This window comes from Salmo salar, chromosome 02 (assembly GCF_965601325.2).
Source record: "Salmo salar chromosome 02, fSalSal1, whole genome shotgun sequence".
NCBI lineage: Eukaryota > Metazoa > Chordata > Actinopteri > Salmoniformes > Salmonidae > Salmo > Salmo salar.
The window spans coordinates 49,944,617-49,967,185 of NC_138292.1; the positions used below are offsets into that span (position 1 = coordinate 49,944,617).

Below are 22,569 nucleotides of genomic sequence, written 5' to 3' on the forward strand. Positions count from 1 at the left end.
AAAGAGGTCAAAGCACAGGGTAGGGCAGTGTGAGCAGGACCAGCGGTGTCGTTTGACTTAGCAAACGAGGATCGGATATTGTCAACCTTCTTTTCAAAATGGTTGACGAAGTCATCATTTTGAAAAGAAGGTTGACGATATCCGATCTTTTCATCATCGGGTAGCATGTTGCATCATTAAGATTGAGTGAATAAATGGGACTCTATCCGTCTCCTACTTATTCAGGAAGTCACCTCAAACAACGGCCATTTCGGCCCTGTCTTCACCCTTTGCCATTTCACATTCCACTCACTTATTCCACTATGGACGGCCTTCAACTGGAATGGAGGCCAACCCTGTTTGTCATGTCGTTCAGAGAAACGTCTGTTGCTATCTTACATTCGTCAGACAACGACAGCACGCAAAACCCCTACACTTCAAACGGAAAAGGATACAAAGTAGCCACTCTCCAACTCGGCCCACAGCGCCCATAAACAAGGACACAATGGAACAGTGCTACAATGGACACAGCCTACCTACATACACATTCATTCGGTTGCGATGGAATTGCTTTTTTACTGACAGGGTGGGTGGCTCTTAAAAGAGCCTTTGGGTTATTAGAGCAGTCCAAATGCGCTGTTTACTTGGAGCTGGTGTACTTGGTTATGGCCTTGCTGCCCTCAGACACTGCGTGCTTGGCCAGCTCACCAGGGAGCAGCAAGCGCACAGCGGTCTGGATCTCCCTGGAGGTGATGGTAGAATGCTTGTTGTAGTGGGCCAGGCGAGAGGACTCTCCGGCGATACTGTCACGAGAATTTTCAATCCCAATGATGATAACTAAACAATTATTTAAGCTTTGACCAATCCCCAAGGTTTGTAAGACCCTGGGTTGAATAATAATTAGGCAAAGACTCAGCTTCTGCAAAAGGTCCGTAAAGTTTATTCAGAGAACATTCTAAAGTAAAAAAATGCAAAGACGTCTTTTTATAACTCTCACCCCCACCTACTTCCACGCACACACAGACACACAAACAGTAGGTGGGCTGTATCCTTCCCCACAGTCCGCATTCCTCATTTATCACTACCAAGCTGGCAGTTCTATCCTCCCGAGATTAGAGGGACCTTGACAGGACTCCCTTTCCTGTCGAAAGTTTCTTAGAGTTCCAACCAGGTCAGATCATGAATAGTTTAATTGTCCTCTGTATTTTCTTAGTCACACACTTCTCACCCTTAACTTGTCTCGACCAAACCTTATTGGACTTTAGTCTAATCACATTTATTCATTTTACTTTACATAGTCTAATAATTACGTTAGTCTAATTATTCATAATACATGTTACATAATCTAATAATTACATTTCAGAGTGGAATTCTTTAGTCATTACCTTAAACATATACATTTCCTTATCAGATACGCTCAAAGATGTCGTTCACGAACGAGTTCCTGATTCCCATGGCCTTGGAGGAGATGCCGGTGTCGGAGTGGACCTGCTTCAGGACTGTACACGTAAATGGCACTTCTTGCCGCCCTTCCCTGCGGTCTTGGTGACAGCTTTCTTGGCGTCCTTCTTGGGCGCGGACTTTGCTGGCTCGGGCATGATGCTGATGTCTCATTGCTTCTCAGAAATGAATAACATTTACATTACATTTTAGTCATTTAGCAGACGCCTCTTATCCAGAGTGACTTACAGTAGTGAATGCATACATTTCATTTCATGCATTTTTTTTTGTACTCAACCCTGTACACAACCCTGGCGTTGCACACACAATGCTGGCGTTGCAAACACCATGCTCTACCAACTGAGCCACAGGGAAGCAGAGGTGGGGGGCGCTTACTCGTCTTATGAAGAGGAAGCTAACCAAAGTCAGCGGCCGTGGACACCCCTGCTTTCCCATAGGACCAGTGGAGCTCTAGCACTCAAATGAGCCTTCCACTCAGAAGCGGGCTTCCCGAACAAAGACAATTGCGTGCGATGCCTTCCCCTCCCCTCCCTCTTCTCTATAGCCTACATTCTGTGACGGATGGGGAATTGTGTGTTTCAAAAAGTGTGTCACACATAAGCCTCACTCTGTGCGCAAAGGCTGCACTGAACAGAGTCCTGTCATTAATACTCCCTGTCCACTCGGAGTGGCTCATGCTTTCCTACCAAATAGCATACCTAAACAATATTCCAATAACATACTAACCATTATACGGAATTGGCCCTTCCGAAAACAGTGCGTTTAACTGCCGAAACCGTACAGGGTGCGTCCCTAGGCGTTTCAGAGCGTAGACCACGTCCATGGCGGTAACGGTCTTCTTCTCGGCATGCTCGGTGTAGGTGACGGCGTCACGTTCTCCAGGATCACGTTCTCCAGGAACACCTTCAGGACACGGCGGGTCTCCTCGTAGATCAGACAGGAGATACGCTTCACACCGATAGCGGGCTTTGTGATTCCCTGGATGTTTTCACGGAGAACTTTGCGGTGGCGCTTGGCGCCTCCTTTTCCGAGTTCCTTGCCGCCTTTGCCTCTTCCAGACATTATGTGTTCACTAGTGGAGTTGAAGTGAGTGAATGACGTGAGCGCGACAATAGACAATGGGCCTGATCGGACAGCTCAGAGCTTCTGCTCTTCTCTGTCCATGAAAACAAATGGATTAGTGGAAGAGGCAGGGCAGGCCCAGAGCAAGGAAGGAGGGTGGGGTCAAGCAAGGCACCCCCCCGAGTCTAAATGCATTAACCTGTTGGGGGTAGGGGGCAGTATTGACACGGCCGGATAAAAAACGTACCCGATTTAATCTGGTTACTACTCCTGCCCAGTAACTAGAATATGCATATAATTATTGGCTTTGGATAGAAAACACCCTAAAGTTTCTAAAACTGTTTGAATGGTGTCTGTTTATTGAAGACTGAGGATCTTTGCTGTAACGTGACACTTCCTACGGCTCCCATAGGCTCTCAGAGCCCGGGGCAAAGCTGAATGATATCAAGGCAGCCCCAGGCTGAAAAACATTTATGCTTTTGGCAAGTGGCCGATCAGAGGACAATGGGCTTAGGCGCATGCACGAGTCGAACCCGTGCTATATTTTCTTTCCTCTTTTTACCTAAACGCAGATTCCCGGTCGGAATATTATCGCTTTTTTACGAGAAAAATTGCATAAAAATGGATTTTAAACAGCGGTTGACATGCTTCGAAGTACGGTAATGGAATATTTCGAATTTCTTTGTCACGAAATGCGTCATGCTCGTCACCCTTCTTTACCCTTTCGGATAGTGTCTTGAACGCACAAACAAAACGCCACTGTTTGGATATAACTATGGATTATTTGGGACCAAACCAACATTTGTTATTGAAGTAGAAGTCCTGGGAGTGCATTCTGACGAAGAACACCAAAGGTAATAACATTTTTCTTATAATAAATCTGACTTTGGTGAGTGCTAAACTTGCTGGGTGTCTAAATAGCTAGCCCTGTGATGCCGGGCTATCTACTTAGAATATTGCAAAATGTGCTTTCACCGAAAAGCTATTTTAAAATCGGACATATCGAGTGCATAGAGGAGTTCTGTATCTATAATTCTTAAAATAATTGTTATGCTTTTTGTGAACGTTTATCGTGAGTAATTTAGTACATTTTTAGTAAATTCACCGGAAGTTTGCGGGGGTATGCTAGTTCTGAACGTCACATGCTAATGTAAAAAGCTGGTTTTTGATATAAATATGAACTTGATTGAACAAAACATGCATGTATTGCATAACATAATGTCCTAGGTGTGTCATCTGATGAAGATCATCAAAGGTTAGTGCTGCATTTAGCTGTGGTTTGGGTTTATGTGACATTATATGCTAGCTTGAAAAATGGGTGTCTGATTATTTCTGGCTGGGTACTCTGCTAACATAATCTAATGTTTTGCTTTCGTTGTAAAGCATTTTTGAAATCGGACAGTGTGGTTAGATTAACGAGAGTCTTGTCTTTAAAACAAATTTCTTGTGGAAGTAGGAGTCCTCGGAGTGCATTCTGACGAAGATCAGCAAAGGTAAGAGAATATTTATAATACTAATTCAGAGTTTTGTTAATGCCAGAACTTGGCGGGTAGCTGTATAGCTTGCTTCGATGGCTGAGCTATGTACTCAGAATATTGAACAATGTGCTTTCTCTGTAAAGTTATTTTGAAATCTGACAAAGCAGTTGCGTCAAGGAGTAGTGTATCTATAATTCTTTCAATAACCGTTGTAAATTTTATCAACATTTATTATGAGTATTTTTGTAAATTGATGTGCATATTCACGGAAGGTTTTGGTGGGAAAACATTTTCTGAACATCACGCGCCAATGTAAAATGCTGTTTTTGGATATAAATATGAACTTTATCGAGCAAAACATACATGTATTGTATAACATGAAGTCCTATGAGTGCCATCTGATGAAGATCATCAAAGGTTAGTGAATATTTTAGCTGTACTTTTGGTTTTTGTGATGCTTGGAAAATGGCTGTGTGGATTTTCTTGTGAAGTTTATGTCTTAACATAATCTAATTTTATGCTTTCGCTGTAAAGCCTTTTTGAAATCGGACAATGTGGTTAGATTAATGAGAGTCTTATCTTTAAAATGGAGTAAAATAGTTGATTGTTTGAGAAAATGAAATTATGAGATTTTTGCTGTTTTGTACACTGCTCAAAAAAATAAAAGGAACACTAAAATAACACATCCTAGATCTGAATGAATGAAATAGTCATATTAAATACTTTCATCTTTACATAGTTGAATGTGCTGACAACAAAATCACACAAAAATAATCAATGGAAATCCAATTTATCAACCCATGGAGGTCTGGATTTGGAGTCACACTCAAAGTTAAAGTGGAAAACCACACTACAGACTGATCCAACTTTGATGTAATGTCCATAAAACAAGTCAAAATGAGGCTCAGTAGTGTGTGTGGCCTCCACGTTCCTGTATGACCTCCCTACAACGCCTGGGCATGCTCCTGATGAGGTGGCGGATGGTCTCCTGAGAGATCTCCTCCCAGACCTGGACTAAAGCATCCGCCAACTCCTGGACAGTCTGTGGTGCAACGTGGCGTTGGTGGATGGAGCGAGACATGATGTCCCAGATGTGCTCAATTGGATTCAGGTCTGGGGAACGGGCGGGCCAGTCCATAGCATCAATGCCTTCCTCTTGCAGGAACTGCTGACACACTCCAGCCACATGAGGTCTAGCATTGTCTTGCATTAGGAGGAACCCAGGGCCAACCGCACCAGCATATGGTCTCACAAGGGGTCTGAGGATCTCATCTCGGTACCTAATGGCAGTCAGGCTACCTCTAGCGAGCACATGGAGGGCTGTGCGGCCCCCCAAAGAAATGCCACCCCACACCATGACTGACCCACCGCCAAACTGGTCATGCTGGAGGATGTTGCAGGCAGCAGAACGTTCTCCACGGCGTCTCCAGACTCTGTCACGTCTGTCACATGTGCTCAGTGTGAACCTGCTTTCATCTGTGAAGAGCACAGGGTGCCAGTGGCGAATTTGCCAATCTTGGTGTTCTGTGGCAAATGCCAAACGTCCTGCACGGTGTTGGGCTGTAAGCACAACCCCCACCTGTGGACGTCGGACCCTCATACCACCCTCATGGAGTCTGTTTCTGACCGTTTGAGCAGACACATGCACATTTGTGGCCTGCTGGAGGTCATTTTGCAGGGCTCTGGCAGTGCTCCTCCTTGCACAAAGGCGGAGGTAGCGGTCCTGCTGCTGGGTTGTTGCCCTCCTACGGCCTCCTCCACGTCTCCTGATGTACTGGCCTGTCTCCTGGTAGCGCCTCCATGCTCTGGACACTACGCTGACAGACACAGCAAACCTTCTTGCCACAGCTCCTATTGATGTGCCATCCTGGATGAGCTGCACTACCTGAGCCACTTGTGTGGGTTGTAGACTCCATCTCATGCTACCACTAGAGTGAAAGCACCGCCAGCATTCAAAAGGGGTGGTCTGTGGTTACCACCTGCAGAACCACTCCTTTATTGGGGGTGTCTTGCTAATTGCCTATAATTTCCACCTGTTGTCTATTCCATTTGCACAACAGCATGTGAAATTTATTGTCAATCAGTGTTGCTTCCTAAGTGGACAGTTTGATTTCACAGAAGTGTGATTGACATGGAGTTGCATTGTGTTGTTTAAGTGTTCCCTTTATTTTTTTGAGCAGTATATTTCGCGCCATGCTATTTCACTGGCTGTTGAATAGTGTGGGATGGTCACGTCCCACCTAGCCCAGAGAAGTTAAGTGGTTTAGTCTTTTTTCGTCCCTCTCTCTCTCTATGTTTGCTATATGGGTTCTCCAGTGCATGTTCTTCTGTAAGGTGACTCCAAGGAATTTTGCTTATTTTTCTATTTTCATTGTTTCGCCTGAGATCTGAGATCGATGGGTTTCCTGTTTAGTTTTTTTGCTGGTGCTTCTTGTAAAGAGAACACATTGAGTCTTTTGTGGGTTCAGTTATACTCGTCACATGTTAGACCATGTCTCAATCTTTTCAATAGACTGCTGGAGTTTTTTGCAGCAAGTTGAGGACATTTGGAGCTGCACCATTAGCAAAGGTCATCGGCAAACTGTGAGACTTGACCTATGGTGGGTAACAAATGTCTGATATGTATAGTAGAAAAAGTAGTGGGCTTAGGAATGCCCCCTGTGTCAGGGGTAAATGGTGGGGATATTGCTGTGGAGACCTTCACTTTAATTGTACGGTTGTGGAGAAAGCTAGTGATAATGTTTCTGATGGAGATTGGTAGTTTGAGATTGGCGTCTGCAAGCCGGTAGCACAACCCATTGTGCCACATCTTATCAAATGCTTTTTCTATATCAAAGAAAACTGCCAGGGTAAGTTATTTTTTTCTTGAAGTTCCGAAGGATGTATCAGACCACCACAAAAACAACTCCCACCACATATCCTCAGTCTCATCAAGCAGAAGAGAAAGGTCCGGAGAGATTTTATAAGAACAAGATCACCGAACTTGAAAACAGAAGTTAATTGGTTACAGGATCATATCAGATATCAACTCACCCTCCACAAATAGAAACAGGGGACTGCCTTTTATCACCAGCTAGATACAGACACTAACCCCCGGACCTTCTGGCAAAAAAATCAAAGCAATTAACGGAGACAAAACCAATAATATCATACCTGTGCTGAAGTCTCAAGACAAATTCATTATTTAGAAACCACCTACAAAATGTTCATTCTTGTCCCAATTAATCCCTCTATGGCAAAGAATGGAAAAACATTGTCGAAAAACAGTATATACTTCAAGTCTGACACCAGTAGACCATCCCCTCACCCGCTCTGTTACTATTGAAGAAATTAAGACTCATCTGAAAAAAAACGAAAAACAAAGCATCTGGGGAAGACATTGACAGCACACTCATCAAGCAAGCACCTGATGAATACCTGCACCTCCTTTCTAACCTCTTCACCACATGTTTCATGGATGGCCATTTTCCCCTACCTTGGAAATCTGCAGTTGTCACAATGATTCACAACCTGGTAAAGACCCACACAACATCACAAGTTATAGACCAATCAGCCTCCACAGTCATGTTGGGAAGCTGTTTGAGGGAGTACTCACCCAAAGACTGAGGAGCCACACTGAGGAAATGGGCCTCCTTGGAATCCACCAAGCTGGCTTCAGAAAAACAAGATCAACTACCGATAACATTCTAAGACGCTATTATCTGTGTTTGGTGGACCTGATTGAGGCCAGTGGCACAGCAAGCGTGCGCTTTTGCCTGGCCTCTGTTGCAAAGGGGAGTGCACTCGTTCGAGGGAACTAGGGAGGAGCAATAGTGGGTTCAGAAAAGACAAAATGAAAGCAACTAACATGCACAGGGAACATACTCAAATACTCATATAGGCTATGTGGACACAAGGCCAAACTGTGACAACTGGGGGATCAACATTGTTGTTGTTGCACCTGATTCAACTCATTGAGAACTTGGTTGACAAGTATGTTGAATCAGGTGTGCCTGTCCAGGGCTAAAACACAAATGGGTATTGTTGGGGGTAGGCTACTCTTACCACTGGAGTTAGGAAACACTGAACTAGTATGATTCACCCCACTGCAGTTGCCCCTCACACGTTGAAACCCTCTAATAGAGATGGGACCTCTTCGAGTTCTTTAGGCCTAAGTAGAGAGGAGAAAACAAGGTGACTCTCCCATACACAAAATAACGACAACTAACACACCAAACCTTCATTGGAAAGGTAAAGGGGCCCCATCATGTCACCTTGTGGAAGGCCATGTCATCTTGCAGCGGTAGTATATTGACTGTCATTAATAACATAATTCTTCTTCTTTCTTCCCTAGACAGGATCCAGCCTGACAGTCAGGGGGCCAAGAGGACCTGAGGTGCCAATAGGAGGGGTGGTGATACCTCTATAAGCTGAAACACAGTAAAACATTCCTCAGACACCCACCCACCCACACAATGAACAGATTGTTTTCCTATGAATACAGAGGTGATAGGGATGTGCAAATATTGTATTAACAAAGTGTCTTATTATGGGATTATTGGTATGATGTTGCTCATTTCTGGCCCACACTATGCCCACAAGATGGCCTCAGATGTAGCATAAAACGATGGCCACAGAAGGAGGGCCCATCTCAACTGTTCATTTCAAAAGGGACGGACCCATTGACGCCATAAGGGTCCAAGAGCACATACTGGCACTTTATCATTCAGTGCAGTCTAACATCTCAGATGTGACTAGCTTTAATCTAGCAAATTATTGTTTCCATAATGGTCTCTTACCTGTACTTACTGGCTGCCAGCCCTTGGTTTAGTAATATAGAAATAAATATAATAGAAATAAATAGTACATAGTACATCAAGAAACAGCGTTTGCTTTTTAGGATAAGGGCTGACAAGGTTTTGACTAGGTGGGATACAGCTAGTGTCATGAAGTTACTTTTTCCTAGCAGGTTAGGAGAAGTAGGTTAAGGTTATGAAAAGGGTTAGGGTTACCGAAAATGTGACTTCCGGTCGTAGCTGTACTCCATCTAGTCACAATCAACTTACAAGTCATCACACAGAGAGCAGACTAAGCACAACTGCACTGTCTGGAAGACTGCACCGGACTGAATTGGAATCCCTCAAACAGCACACTAACTACATTCCACTTTATGATGTCACAGTCAGCCCCTCAGAACACTGGCCCCCAACATTCTCAAACACCTTGGATACCAAAGCCAAACGTTCTCGAATCACTCACATGCCCAAGTCAACTAGGGAGAAGGCTGCCATAAATTGGATGCTGAAAAGCAAACCTCCTTCACAGAGCAAGATCATAGGACTGGGAGTGAATAATTATCTGTCTGCAGTGGTGTTTGGGGCCTTGTGTTGAACAGCAGGTAAGAGTCTTTCACTAGTTCCCCTCAACTGCTTGCATTCCCCTATTCGCAACAGCCTTGCTCTTCTATAGGCTAGAGTGCAGATACTTCACATGTACAGTACAACAACAAATGACAGAGGGCCTGTTACCACACCCTATAGCCTAGGAAATATACTTTGACTACAGTGACATTGCTAGTAAGTAGCCTACACAGCAAAAAGTCCAGTGTTGAATTAACTCCCACAGAGTTGATTTCAACACTTTTTGAGGGTTTATATAGGTCCACACTCTCCAGAGTTAAATTAACACTTTCAAAATAGTTAAACATTTAACACTCTGCCAGAGTTCCTTCTTTAACTCGCAAAACAGAGTTAAAGTAACACTAAGGGATTAGACAACTAACACTGCTCCGAGTTAATTTTTATTAACTATTTGGGTAGTGTTAATTTCACTCCCTAAAGTGTCAATTATCTACACTGAAAAAATGTTAAAATGAATTGTTAATTTATTCAATATTATTTAATTAAATATATACTTATATTAATAAGAATTAATCACAATAAACAATCATTGTCAAAAACATTTATTTGTGCCTTTTCTCCCTTGCAGTCAGTTGAATTAAAACATTGTGAATGAAGGTATAATGTACATACTTTCATCTGAAACATTGTATGAGCTTTGAATATCAAACGGTTTATGAAATTTAAGCTCAGACATTTTTAGTAGACATCTTTCCACACTTCGTAATACTCTGAATGCATGATGATGGTCATCAAAATTCTCTGTAAATAGCTTGTTTGTCAAAAAAAAATGTGATCTTCAACCAAAAGTACATCACTTATTTGACAAAAGACTGGCATGTCTTCTTCCATTGCACTGCAAATAACTAGTCCAGCTTTATACTCTACACCATCAACTTTAACCCAACTAGTTGAGAAAACATCTTTTGACAAGATCGTTTCAAGCATTTCATTGTTGATGACATTCTCATCTCTGAAGAGAAAATATTTAATTGGCCCATACTCATTTTGTTTGAGGGTGAAGGTTTCCCAGTGATAAGCAATGGCCATCTGATGCTTTTTAGCAAGCGATTTGGTTATGTTTTTGACATTTTTAAAACAATCTTTAAACAGCTTGTGTTTGGCCTCAAACCTCATACACCACGTATATAATAAGGGGCCAATTTTCCTTATAGAAGATGGGTAATGGATCATAAAATGATGCTTAGGTATCAAGTTTCTATGTGGATACAAGTGCTTAAATAGTTTGTGGTGGTCAACAATCAAATGCTTTAAATATATTGTCATACCTAGAGTGAGAGAAGGTGAAAAAACTATGTTCATTATTTGAAGTAACAACAGTAACAAATTCCAGTTTTTGTTTCCTGCAGGAATAATGTCACCAAACAACAGTGGGATGTTTTTCACAAGACACAATGTCGGAATAGAATTCAAACCAATGCCATTGCCAACACTCTCCACAATAATCTTTGTAGGACGATTTTTTCGTTCTAAAAATCCATAATCAAAACAATAAATCCTGGAAAGCAAGTCCTGTTCTGACATAAAGTGTTGCGTGAGATATCCAAAAAGCAATTTGATCTCATACTGAACCACACCCTCAAGAAGATCATGCATGATATCAAATTAATAGTTATTACAAACATGGAAATACTTCAATGAATTAAGCGGTTTGCCTTGCATGGGATGAGACGCTTATCCATTGTGATGTAGAAGCTCTCAATCTTGCTCTTCTGACGCCCAACAGCGAGGAGGTATGGCTGCCGACCCTGCTGGTTGCGGAGATGCTCCTCCAAACTGCAGCATGACTAAGGTTGAGATCAGAAAACTGAAAATTAGACAAGAATAATGTGCAGCCAGAGAAAACTACATTATAGAAGTGATTATTCAAACAGCTTTTCATTGGCTAGTGCAAGATGGGAATGAAGACTTAATTACAATTCCATCCACTTTTTAACAACCCTCATTTACATATGTGGCTAAGAAGGTGACGTGACAAATTATTATAATCACGTTAATAATATAATTACCTTATGAAAGACAACAAGTCTCTCAACTGCATCACATGCACTAATTTTTTGGAGACTTCAGTCCCCCTGGAGGTGGTGGAAGGAGATGTAACAGCAACAACAGGGAAGCCATTTCTTGGTCGTAGGCTGAGGACAAAGAGTCACAAGAATTAACTGAAAACTCTTCAAATGTAATACTTTTAAAGTTTGAATGAGAACCGGGAGGCATTATGAGAACGTTTTAAACCGTCATCCATCTATTAGTCACATTTATCCCAAAAATCAGATCAACGTTCAGAGATACACTGAATAAACAAATGAAATATTATTGCAGTTATAATTTAACTGCAATTATAGCAAATTTATTTTAAAAAATAAATTTAAAAAACTCACTTGTTGGCTCATCAAGATCACTTCCCGGGGGACTTTCTGCTGACTGCACCAAGCGACACAACTCTGGTGTTGAGGTGAGCCGCTTAGCCTCTTTTATGACATTTGGCTTGAAGAACAAATCCCATTTCTGAAGAAGCCTGGAGGATGTGTCGCCATCAAATAGGAGAGTGAAGTCTTGGTCCACCTTTAAGAAAGAAGATATTAAACTACTACTACTACTACTACTACTTCAGGAAATACTTTCAAATTTCAAGCCATTCTAAACATCTCATCCCAAACTTACCAATCCTTTTGTATCCAGGAATCTTGGGAAGCTGGAGAGGATATCAACACTTCTGCCTGGGTCATTAACGAGCTTCTGACGGTGCTGAAAGGTCTCTCTCATCTTCTGGAAAATCAGGGAATTGTCTGTGGTATGGTTGAGCAAAGACATGGCCTCTTGGCAAGCATCACCATCAAGCTGCCTTTCAACATTAACAGTCCTTTGGAAATTTGGGCCCCCTGGAGAAAAGTCAATTGGGCTATTTGGTGGCAGTGCAGATCCTCGACGAATCTTCCTCTGGACTGTTTTCAGACGCCAAGAAATGTATCCTGTGCTGCTTGCAGCATCATAGAAGTGTTCCTGAAATGAAAAAAATAAATGCGTTGTCATACCAGGCTCATGAGAAATCTCATGGAATTCAAATATCAATCTCATCCACACAGTTTTGTGTCACAACATGACATGAAAGAGTTAACAATAATAATGCCTATTACATAGCCCTTCTTGGAGTATGGATCCTTGAGGGAAGGGAACAACATCACTATCCCACGCGCATAATCTTCTCTGATTGCTTTAGTGGGCGGTGCCTGAGAGGAGATATTAAATTAGTACATTTATGCAATGGCCATGCAGTTATCTGGTACAAATAAAAACAATGTGAAACAAATATACCCATGATTGTCAATCATGTGAGCCACCAGGATGTTAACCATTTTTCTTCTTGCAGCATCTGTTAGGGTTTCTGTTGTTTGGTACTCCTGTAGTACTTCTTCACCCCCAGACTTGCCTCTTAGCACAGCTTCAATCAACTAATAAAAAACAAAAACATTACAATACAAAACATGGTGATAAATAGCTTTTCTAGAGACTCAGAGTGAAAAAATGTGAAAGCATTAAGAAACCTGTTCAGCAGACACAGCATCATGTGTATCCTCAATTATTTGTCTCTTGCTAGGGACATCATCTAGGATTATAGTTGATGCACTTGAGCTGAAGCTTGAGTCAGACGTCTCAGAAGCAGAAGACAAGGAGAAATCAGAGAATTCTAAAGGAATAGAAAAAATGCAAATAATTATATTATGTAAGGTGTAAAGTGCTTTATTATACCTGCCTTGATATCTCACCCTGATCTGAGAATAGTGTCAGCACCACATTGCCTTGTCCAACGAGGTCGCTGAATATTTCTGCATCAACTTCTGTCCCTGTTGCATCCTTGTATATAACTTTTGCATCAGGTGGCAGGCAAAATCTCTCGATGACTGGAAAAGATAGTAAGGTCAAACTGAATGTGCCTTTGAAGTCAACACTGTTTCTTGCCTCACAGCCAATAACTGTTCATGTTAAATACATACATCCACCACTGAATAATCCTTAAATACTTTACACTATGAAGCACACATTACAGAACTGAAAATGATTAGCAATTTAACCCCATTTACCATATAAAAGAGTCTGATAAAGGCATGTGAAGAAATCAGAATCGACAACTTGCACAGCTTGCACAATGAGCTTTTAAAAGAACATGGGTGTGGTTTAAAACCTTTTTCCTAAGCCATGCTAACCATTTTCATGGAATTGCATAAAGTCAAACCGTCCTTCATCCTCATCTAGCTTCACATATTTCTGCTATTTGGCTGGACCAGCATTTTGACTGAGACATGCAAGGGAGTTTGACAAAGTAAATAAACATTTAAAGGAAGAACGGTAAAGATTAAAGCTAAGTCGACAGTGTTACACCATTTTTGGTGACCCATCAGATTCTGTGACCTGCACTGTTGGAAAAAGTACTAATTTTCACAGCCCGATTTTCTGCTAATTTTGTACTTTAGCTTTAACTTAGTAATTTCAGTACAATTAACTGGTAATACTTATATACTTTTACTTAAGTAAATGATCTGAGTACTTTTTCCAAAACTGTAGGTCATAGAATCTGATGGGTCACCAAATACAGTGGTACGCTGGTCACACAGACAACACGTCAAACACCGTCTGCATGTTGGGACATGTTGTTTGCGGCCTCTTTGATGTTCAAAGTGAAGGGGGGAAAAAAGACGTTAGCTCCAGCCTCAAACAAGATTTTATACAGTAAAAAAACATAACGCTTTGTTTTTCCTTTATTAAATCATCATTGATAAAGATGGAGACGGTTTAAGTAACAAACTGTTAGCTAGCTTACCATACACTTCTAGCTAGCTAATCACCAGGACAAATTTGCTGCTCAGACCTGGCAACAAACACGGTTTTGTTAGGCATATATTCTCTGTAGATGTTTCATTGTTCATACTGAAATTCTCAGCATCAATTTATAATTGTTTCAGTAAGTTTGAGTTAATTGCACTTACCGTGTAGTACTGCATGGGAGGGAGAAAATGGCGCTGACTTGTCTCCTCTGTCTCCAACCGAAGAAGTGAAATGCATGGGCGGAGCTTAATTACATCTCTGCGGAGTTGGGTTAACACTGACCGGATCAAATCTGTCAAATAACTCCAACACTGAACACCATTTAAATCAGAATGTGTTAAAATTACACTCTGGGAGTAAAAATCTACTCGAAAATGTTTAACCCTGAAATTTCAACACTCCAATTTTTTCTGTGTACAGTATAATGGATAGCTCCCCAACTAGGACAAAAAGTGGAAATGGAAGGTGGACACACACTGAGGAAAACTCCTACCAACATCAAATCTAATCCAATCACCCATCAAATCAAATCCTATTTGCCACATACACGTGTTTAGCAGATGTTATTGCGGGTGTAGTGAAATGCTTGTGTTTCTAGCTCCAATAGTGCAGTAATGTCTAACAAGTAATATCTATCAATTTCACAACAACACACACAAGACACACCAATCTAACATAGGCAATGGAATTACAATATATACATGTATGGGCGAGCAACGTCAGAGCGGCATAGACTAAGATACAGTACAATAGAGTAGAATACAGTATATACATATGACAAAAGTAATGCAAAATATGGAAACATTATTCAAGTGACTGCTGATCCGTTATGAAAGTGGCTAGTGATTGCCGAGAAAAAAAACACACCTTAGAGGAACCCACGTGGCAAGACAGGAAGGAAGACATGCAGAGGGACTAATGAAGAGGACATGAAGAAGACCGGAATTATCTCGAATTAAGTGAAGAAAAGGGCTCAGAACAGGGTTCAGCCGAGATGCACTGTTGACACCCTATGCCTCATTTAGGAGCTCAAAGGAATAAGTCAACTTGTGTAAGGAGGGATTTCACCGCCACCTACTGGACCAGAAGGCATGTGGCCAACACTATGCTTAAAATCATTAGGAGCTATAAGGAGTCAGACAACTAACTGGTCAGTCAAGTCATATAGGGAGGGATTTCATTGCCTCCTGCTGGATCAGAAGTCATATTGCCAACACTGGCCTTAAATTCATTAGCAGCTATAAGGAATAAGTCAACTCATCATTCAAGCCACGTAGGGAGGCATTTGAGCACCATCTGCTGGATCTGAAGTACTATTCACAATGGCCACAGAGAGCCATCATCGCTCAACTGGTGCCATTTCCCCAAGTATGTGGTAAAAAAGAAAATAACAACAGATCAGCAAATAGGCAGTGCTTTCAAAACTCCAAACACATTTTCAAGTAGAGTACACCAAATCATACAGTTACTTTTTCACCCAACTTAATCAGTGTTTCATCTACAAATAAATGCTGCACATTGCAATACATGTTTTTATAAAGTCATTGCTTTCCACAATGCAATGCTCACATTACATTTGATATGATATTCTATTTCATTTGTTAAAATGTATTTCACTATTACTTAATCTGACTGCTCTGAAATCAGAATCACTTAACCATTTGGTGTTGACCTGCACATTTTCAGATGGTTTTTGTCTACTGCAGATTTGGAACACTACGTCATGACAATGTATGTTTGTGAAGTATAAAATGAGGGTCACTTCAAATGGTACTACTTGATTAAAAATGGATTGCAACTGTTCTCTCTAACCTAGTGCATTATTTTTCTGTACGCTCTCCTACTGGTATATGGATTGTAAAAAAAAACATTTGAGATGCCATTACATTATATATCCAATATAACTTATTCTCAAGGACTATATATTACATCAATGCACCTCCACAATCGTTTTGTTGCAGTGACTTAAAAAGTGGAGATGCCACAGATGACCAGGGAAAGTGGAGGAAATAAAGTGGTTTCTGTGAGAATTCTTGGGGGGGATGGGGGGTTATATAGATGCTAGGGTCTATTGGATGAGGGGTGTACTGAACTGTGCCTATAGCATGTCAAAATTGCCTCAAACGGGAAATAGCCCTTGCCAACTGGGCAGAGGCACTGGCCATTTCAGCATCACGGTTACTATGAGAATATTTAGTTCCTTATGAAGTCTATGCAGCAACCAGGACGTACCTGCAATGTTGATAGCAATTCTGTTAATAAGAGCTATTTTGCAAACCGTTGATGTTTAAATCAATGGATTCCTGCTGTCCTAATACCTTTTCTGTTAAGGGAACTCTGATCTAGTAAATCCAAAGGTAAAATGTGAACCTTTCTGACTTGGTCTAAATGTATTTATAAAGCCCTTCTTACATCAGCTGATATCACAAAGTGCTGTACATAATTCATTCATGTCAAATAACATGGATCGAGTTCATTCAACTTAATATGATTCCCATGGCCTTGGAGGAGATGCTGGTGTCGGGGTGGACCTGCTTCAGGACTTTGTACATGTAAATGGTGTAGCTCTCCTTCCTGGGCTTTCGGCGCTTCTTGCCGCCCTTCCCTGCGGTCTTGGTGACAGCTTTCTTGGAGCCCTTCTTGGGCACGGACTTTGCTGGCTCGGGCATGATGTTGATGTCTCGTTGCTTCTCAGAAACGAATGAGGGGGTGGAGGGCGCTTACCTGTCTTATGAAGAGGAAGCTAAGCAAATTCAGCTGCCATGGACACACCCTTGCTTTCCCTGCCATTTGCCCAGTGGAGCTCTTGCGCTCAAAAGAGCCTTCCACTCAGAGGCGGGCTTCCCGAACAAAGACAATTGTGTGCACGGTACCTTCGCCTCCCCTCCCCCTTCTCTATAGCCTACATTCTGTGACGGATGGGGAATTGTGTGTTTCAAAAAGTGTGGGGGGGGCATGATTGCTGCTCCAAATAACGCTGATCCTAGAATTGCCCACTTTGGCACTGTCACACATAGGCCTCACTCTGTGCGTAAAGGCTGCACTGAACAGAGTCCTGTCATTAATGCTCCCTGTCCACTCGGATTGGCTCATGCTTTCCTACCAAATAGCATACCTAAACAATATTCCAATAACATACCAACCACTATATGGAATTGGCCCTTTTGAAGCGGATGTGGGTGGCTCTTAAGAGCTTTTAGTTTCAAGTTAGGATGTTGAAGTGCCGAAAACAGTGTGTTTAACCGCCGAAACCGTACAGGGTGCGTCCCTGGCATTTCAGAGCATAGACCACGTCCATGGCGGTAACGGTCTTCCTCTTGGCATGCTTGGTGTTGGTGACAGCGTCACGGATCACGTTCTCCAGGAACACCTTCAGGACATGGCGGGTCTCCTCGTAGATCAGACCGGAGATACGCTTCACACCGATAACGGTCTTCCTCGTGGTATGCTTGGTTTTAGGGGCAGAGTCACGGATTTCTAAATAAATAATACTTTAAGAACCTAGAACCTAGTTGCCTTGGCTGCACAGCTTCTTATGACAGAGTCTTTACATTAGTCTCAGACAGTGACTGTTGAATAACTATTGGTCCTGTGTAGAGCATATTTGGTGTACCTCGATCACTTCAGAGGTGAAGTCTGATTTAGTGTTTTCTTTTATTTTTAAACTGATGAATTGGCTTATAATTACCGTCATAAAAACCAAAACATTCCTCTTTTAGGGGTTATTGACTCATGTTAGAAATGTAAAAACCAGCAAGGAGCTGCTGCTTTTCCTTCAAGACTGTTTTGGACATTGAGGATCTCTTGAACCACACGACCACTGCTGATTCGGGCTGCCCATTTATCAATGGAAGTTATTTTGTAGATTTTCTGGTCTGCCAGATTCAATGTGTGCTCAAAGCATCCTATTTTTAGGATGTGTAGCCTCTTGATGGCAACATCCATATTGCCAGCATTATCAACAGTCACAGCTACAATCTTTGCTCAGCTCTATCTCAATGTCTGAGATCTCCTGCCACTACTTCGCCAGTTTGCGATTTTTACATTGCCCTGGTGTGGAGGACCTTCTGTTTTACACTGCCCTGGCTTGTGTAGTGCACTGTAACAGTGAGATGGTGGTCCTGACAGAGGCTGGTCCACCCATCTGATGTGATGGCCAGCTTTGGCACGTCCTTCAGCTCAGTGATCACATTGGCCTTTTCTACACCACACCAGGTAGGAATTAATGTGTCACTGATGTAACTGCTTGGGGGAGGGGTATATTTGGGGTTGAGTGCCTTGCTCATCTCCCTACAGTAAAAAATATAGTTTTCATGTGTTGAATTATCATTATTGTGTTGTGTATTGTATTGTGGAGTGATGGGACTAACATACAACCCTTTTATACTACTATATCCTAAAAATTAATACAATTCAATAAATACTGACAGACTGTTACCTAAAGCCCTTGGACTCCACTGTTGCAAAGGGGTGTAGGCCTTTCACTACGAACTTGGTCACAGTTAGGTGGCACTCATTCACCCTCTCCTCAGTCATCCTCCCACTAGCTGCCAGAGTGAAGGGCCTTTGGGCTTGTCTGTCTTGGACCAGCAGTATTAGAGGGAGGAGTGGGTTGCTTCATTGTAGCTGCAACTTTAACAAACAAGTTGCAAAATCTTTAAATGGGTGATTGAATTTATGAACGCACCCATAGCTAAACAATCAGCTGGCTAGTGGTTACTTTGATCATGAACCCATGTTCACATAATTTAGTTAACTCTGTGTGGGCTCTAGGCTCCTAGCATACATATCTAATGTTGATCGGACAACGAGAGATGAACTACGAGCTATGCAGTCAAACTACATTTCTCTGCCTGTACATGACGCACTTTCGATAGATGTTTGGACAGATTGCTCCTGTTTCCGCCCTTACAAGCAAAAGTGTTGTTGCACTTGTGGCAACGAGCATTGTCAGCATCGACTCTAGTGACGTGTAACCACACTTTTGAACGTTTAGTTCTCTCCGCCATCGTCACTAATTAAGAGCAGGGTCTTTCGTGTGTGTGTGTGTGTGTGTGTGTGTGTGTGTGTGTGTGTGTGTGTGTGTGTGTGTGTGTGTGTGTGTGTGTGTGTGTGTGTGTGTGTGTGTGTGTGTGTGTGTGTGTGTGTGTGTGTGTGTGTTGTAGCGTGTGAGAGACACAGGCTCCGCATGAGAGATCTCTCTTCTGGATTGGGAATAGCTAAAATGCATCATAGACGAATGTCTTAATCTTATTGCAAATTAGAAGCGGTTGGTGAGATAAAATGTGCAAGATAATGTTTAGGTTAGCAATAATAAATAGGACATGTATTTTCTTAATTTATCCAGTACTGAAATCAGAACTGATAACATCGGAGCTTATCAATACTACAGTCTTTCATAATTTAGCCCCGGGGCCCGTTTAATACCGGGTTTCGGTACCCATCCCTACACTCCATTCTCCTGCTTCCTGTTTACAAAGATGTGCAAAATACTGAGGTGGTCGGAGGAACTAGACGCGATGCTACAAGACTGTTTTGCTAGTACAGACTGGGATATGTTGCGGTATTCATCCGATTGCATTTAGGAGTTTACCACAACAGTCACGGGCTTCCTCAATAAGTGCATAGATGATGTCGTCCGCACAGTGACTATAAGAACGTATCCAAACCAAAAACCATGGTTTAGAGGAAATATCCGTCTAAAGGCTAGAGCAAGGGTGCCCAGACTTCAGTTAGATAGAATCTACTTTTCCCACCCTTTTCCTAATGCGGTCTACCCCCCGCCCCCTCCCCTAGCCAAAGTTAAATAACATTTCACCTTATTGATTGGATGATTTGCACTGCATGCTGTCAGCAAGCTTTGTATAGTCTGGGTTGTAGCTACTGATTGCTATCTTCAAGCAGGTGTCCAGGTGATCATCTGTTAGAGTGGACCGGTATTTTGACTTGATCTTCATGTCTGAAAATGTTGACTCACAAAGGTAGGTAGATCCAAAAAAACGCTGTCAAGTACATGGCAACTTTTCTCATGTTTGGATATTTTTCCTCCATGATAAATATTCCGAAAGTGTTCCCCTGATGCCCTCAATTTGATTTGTAGGTCGCTTTGCAGAGTCAAAATTTCCCTCTCGACGGCTGATGCCTCCATGTGAAGAAATTATGCAATTTCTTTTGCAATTTCGTCAACATCAACTTCCACACCAAACATAAACACATAAATGTTGCCACAGGTTCCAAGATCGCAAAGTCTTGAAAGCGTCGGTCAAAGTCTGCGATAATGTTCAACGTATCGACCACAGTCACAAAGTGCTGGTGCTTTTCCCTGACTTTCAAGCTCTGACATATTTTTGAAATTCCTCAGTTCATGTCGTTGCGATTGTGAGGACAGCAATTTCAATTTTTGTTTAAAAGCTGTCATAAAGCTAATAATTTCAACAATATTTGTGTATTTTCCTTGCAGCTCAAAATTGAGCTCATTCAGCCAAAAAAGCTAAATTTAACAGCCACACTTTGTCTTGCAACTGCTCATATTTTGCATCTTTTGAGGCCAGAAACTCCTTGATTTCAAATAACAGATCCCTAAATCTCTGCAGGAATTTACCTCTACTAAGCCACCTTACGTCTGTCGACACGTCAAATTGAAGTGTAAAGAACACTTACTCATTTATGTTCTTAAGGTGCTCCCTCAAATCCTCATCCATCATTTCACAGCACCACAGGTTCCAGGATCACCTGGACACCTTTCAATACGGGACAGGGACATGGATGCATACAAGAAAGCCTGCTATGACCTCAGACGAGACATCAAAAGGACAATATAGGAGGAAGGTGGAATCCTATTACACCGTGGAATACTATTACAAAACGCCATCATCCCAGACACTGTAGACCCACTCCAATTTGCATACCTCCCCAACAGATCCCCAGATGATGCAATCTAACATTATGGGCTATTGTGTGTAGGCCTGTGACACAAAATCGCAATTTAATCCATTTTAAATTCCGGCTTTAACACAACAAAATGCTTTTAAATGGCAATTTTTTAACTGTGTCCAGCAAAACTCCACCAATCAGGCCTTTATGTTAGAGTGGCCAGACGGAAGCCAATCTTCAGTAAAAGGCACATGACAGCCCATTTGGAGTTTGCCAAAAGGCACCTAAAGAAACAAGATTCTCTGGTCTGATGAAACCAAGATTGAAATCTTTGGCCTGAATGCCAAGCATCACGTCTGGAGGAAACCTGGCACCATGCTTACGTTGAAGCATGGAGGTGGCAGCATCATGCTGTGGGGGTGTTTTTCAGTGGCAGGGACTGGGAGACTAGTCAGGATCGATGGAAAGATGAACGGAGCAACCTGCTCAGGACCTGGGGTGAAGGTTCACCTTCCAACAGGACAACAACCCTAGGCACACAGCCAAGACAATGCACGAATGGCTTCGGGACAAGTCTCTGAATGTCCTTGAGTAGCCCAGCCAGAGCCTTGACTTGAACCCGATCTAACATCTCTGGAGAGACCTGAAAATAGCTGTGCAGCAGAGTTCCCCATCCAACCTGACAGAGCTTGAGAGGATCTGCAGAGAAGAATGTGAGAAACTCCTCAAATATAGGTGTTCCAACCTTGTAGCGTCATACCCAAGAAGACTTAATGCTGTAATCGGTGCCAAAGGTGCTTCAACAAAGTACTGAGTACTTATATAAATGGGATATTTCAGGTTTTTATTTTTATAAATTAGCGAACATTTATAAAAACCTGTTTCTGCTTTGTCATTATGGGGTATTGTGTGTAGATTGATGAGGGGAAAAAAACTATTTAATCCATTTTAGAATAAGGGTGTAATGTAACAAAATGTGGAAAAAGTCACATAGTCTGAATACTTTTCGAAGGCACTCTGTTAGGGGCCTCGCCTTTACCTACATAACTCAGCTGGGCCCGGTACTGGCCAAAATGGCCAGAAATGGGAGCCATGATGGTAAGGGTTGGCTAATCACTGTGGGAGATAAGGAAGGTGGACCACAGCTTACTGGCCTCGTCCTGACATTGTGTGTTCACTAATTGATTTCAAGTGAATGAATTGCCATCCCCAGCCTCTTTGTAGGCCCTGTGGTAAGGTACTCCTCAAACATCGTGTAGCACCCACCTGGGTGATGCTGGATATGGCTCCAAAGGGTCACTGCACCTCAGTTACAGGAAAAGTCCACCTTGGAGTAACCACTCGGGAGATCTGTGCCATTTCCAAGCCAATTCTTCTGTTCTTGTTAAAATAAAAACAATAGCTAACTAGCTAGTTAACTAGCCTCTTAGTTGTCTTAGCAAACCAACTGACTAGCCAGTCTAGGATGTTATGATAACCACTGTTTGCCTGGA

General features: G+C 42.2%; 2 protein-coding genes and 1 pseudogene across 2 annotated transcripts; all 3 read right to left on the minus strand.

Moving 5' to 3' along the window:
- Positions 1–619: 619 nt before the first annotated feature.
- LOC106584935 (histone H2B-like) lies at positions 620–16,872 on the minus strand. Its single transcript, XM_082969951.1, has 3 exons — positions 16,735–16,872; positions 1,395–1,467; positions 620–783 (listed from the first exon to the last, which is right to left on the minus strand). Exons 1-3 carry the CDS (start codon positions 16,870–16,872, stop codon positions 620–622), a joined length of 375 nt encoding a protein of 124 aa, XP_082826077.1.
- Positions 2,203–2,502, minus strand: LOC145850383 (uncharacterized; annotated as a pseudogene).
- On the minus strand, positions 9,906–14,503 carry LOC106584751 (uncharacterized). Its single transcript, XM_014170297.3, has 9 exons — positions 14,365–14,503; positions 13,147–13,281; positions 12,925–13,067; positions 12,667–12,831; positions 12,517–12,609; positions 12,044–12,382; positions 11,761–11,944; positions 11,389–11,514; positions 9,906–11,166 (listed from the first exon to the last, which is right to left on the minus strand). The coding sequence occupies exons 1-8, from the start codon at positions 14,438–14,440 to the stop codon at positions 11,429–11,431; spliced, it is 1,221 nt and encodes a 406-aa protein (XP_014025772.1). The 5' UTR covers positions 14,441–14,503; the 3' UTR covers positions 9,906–11,166; positions 11,389–11,428.
- Positions 16,873–22,569: the final 5,697 nt, after the last annotated feature.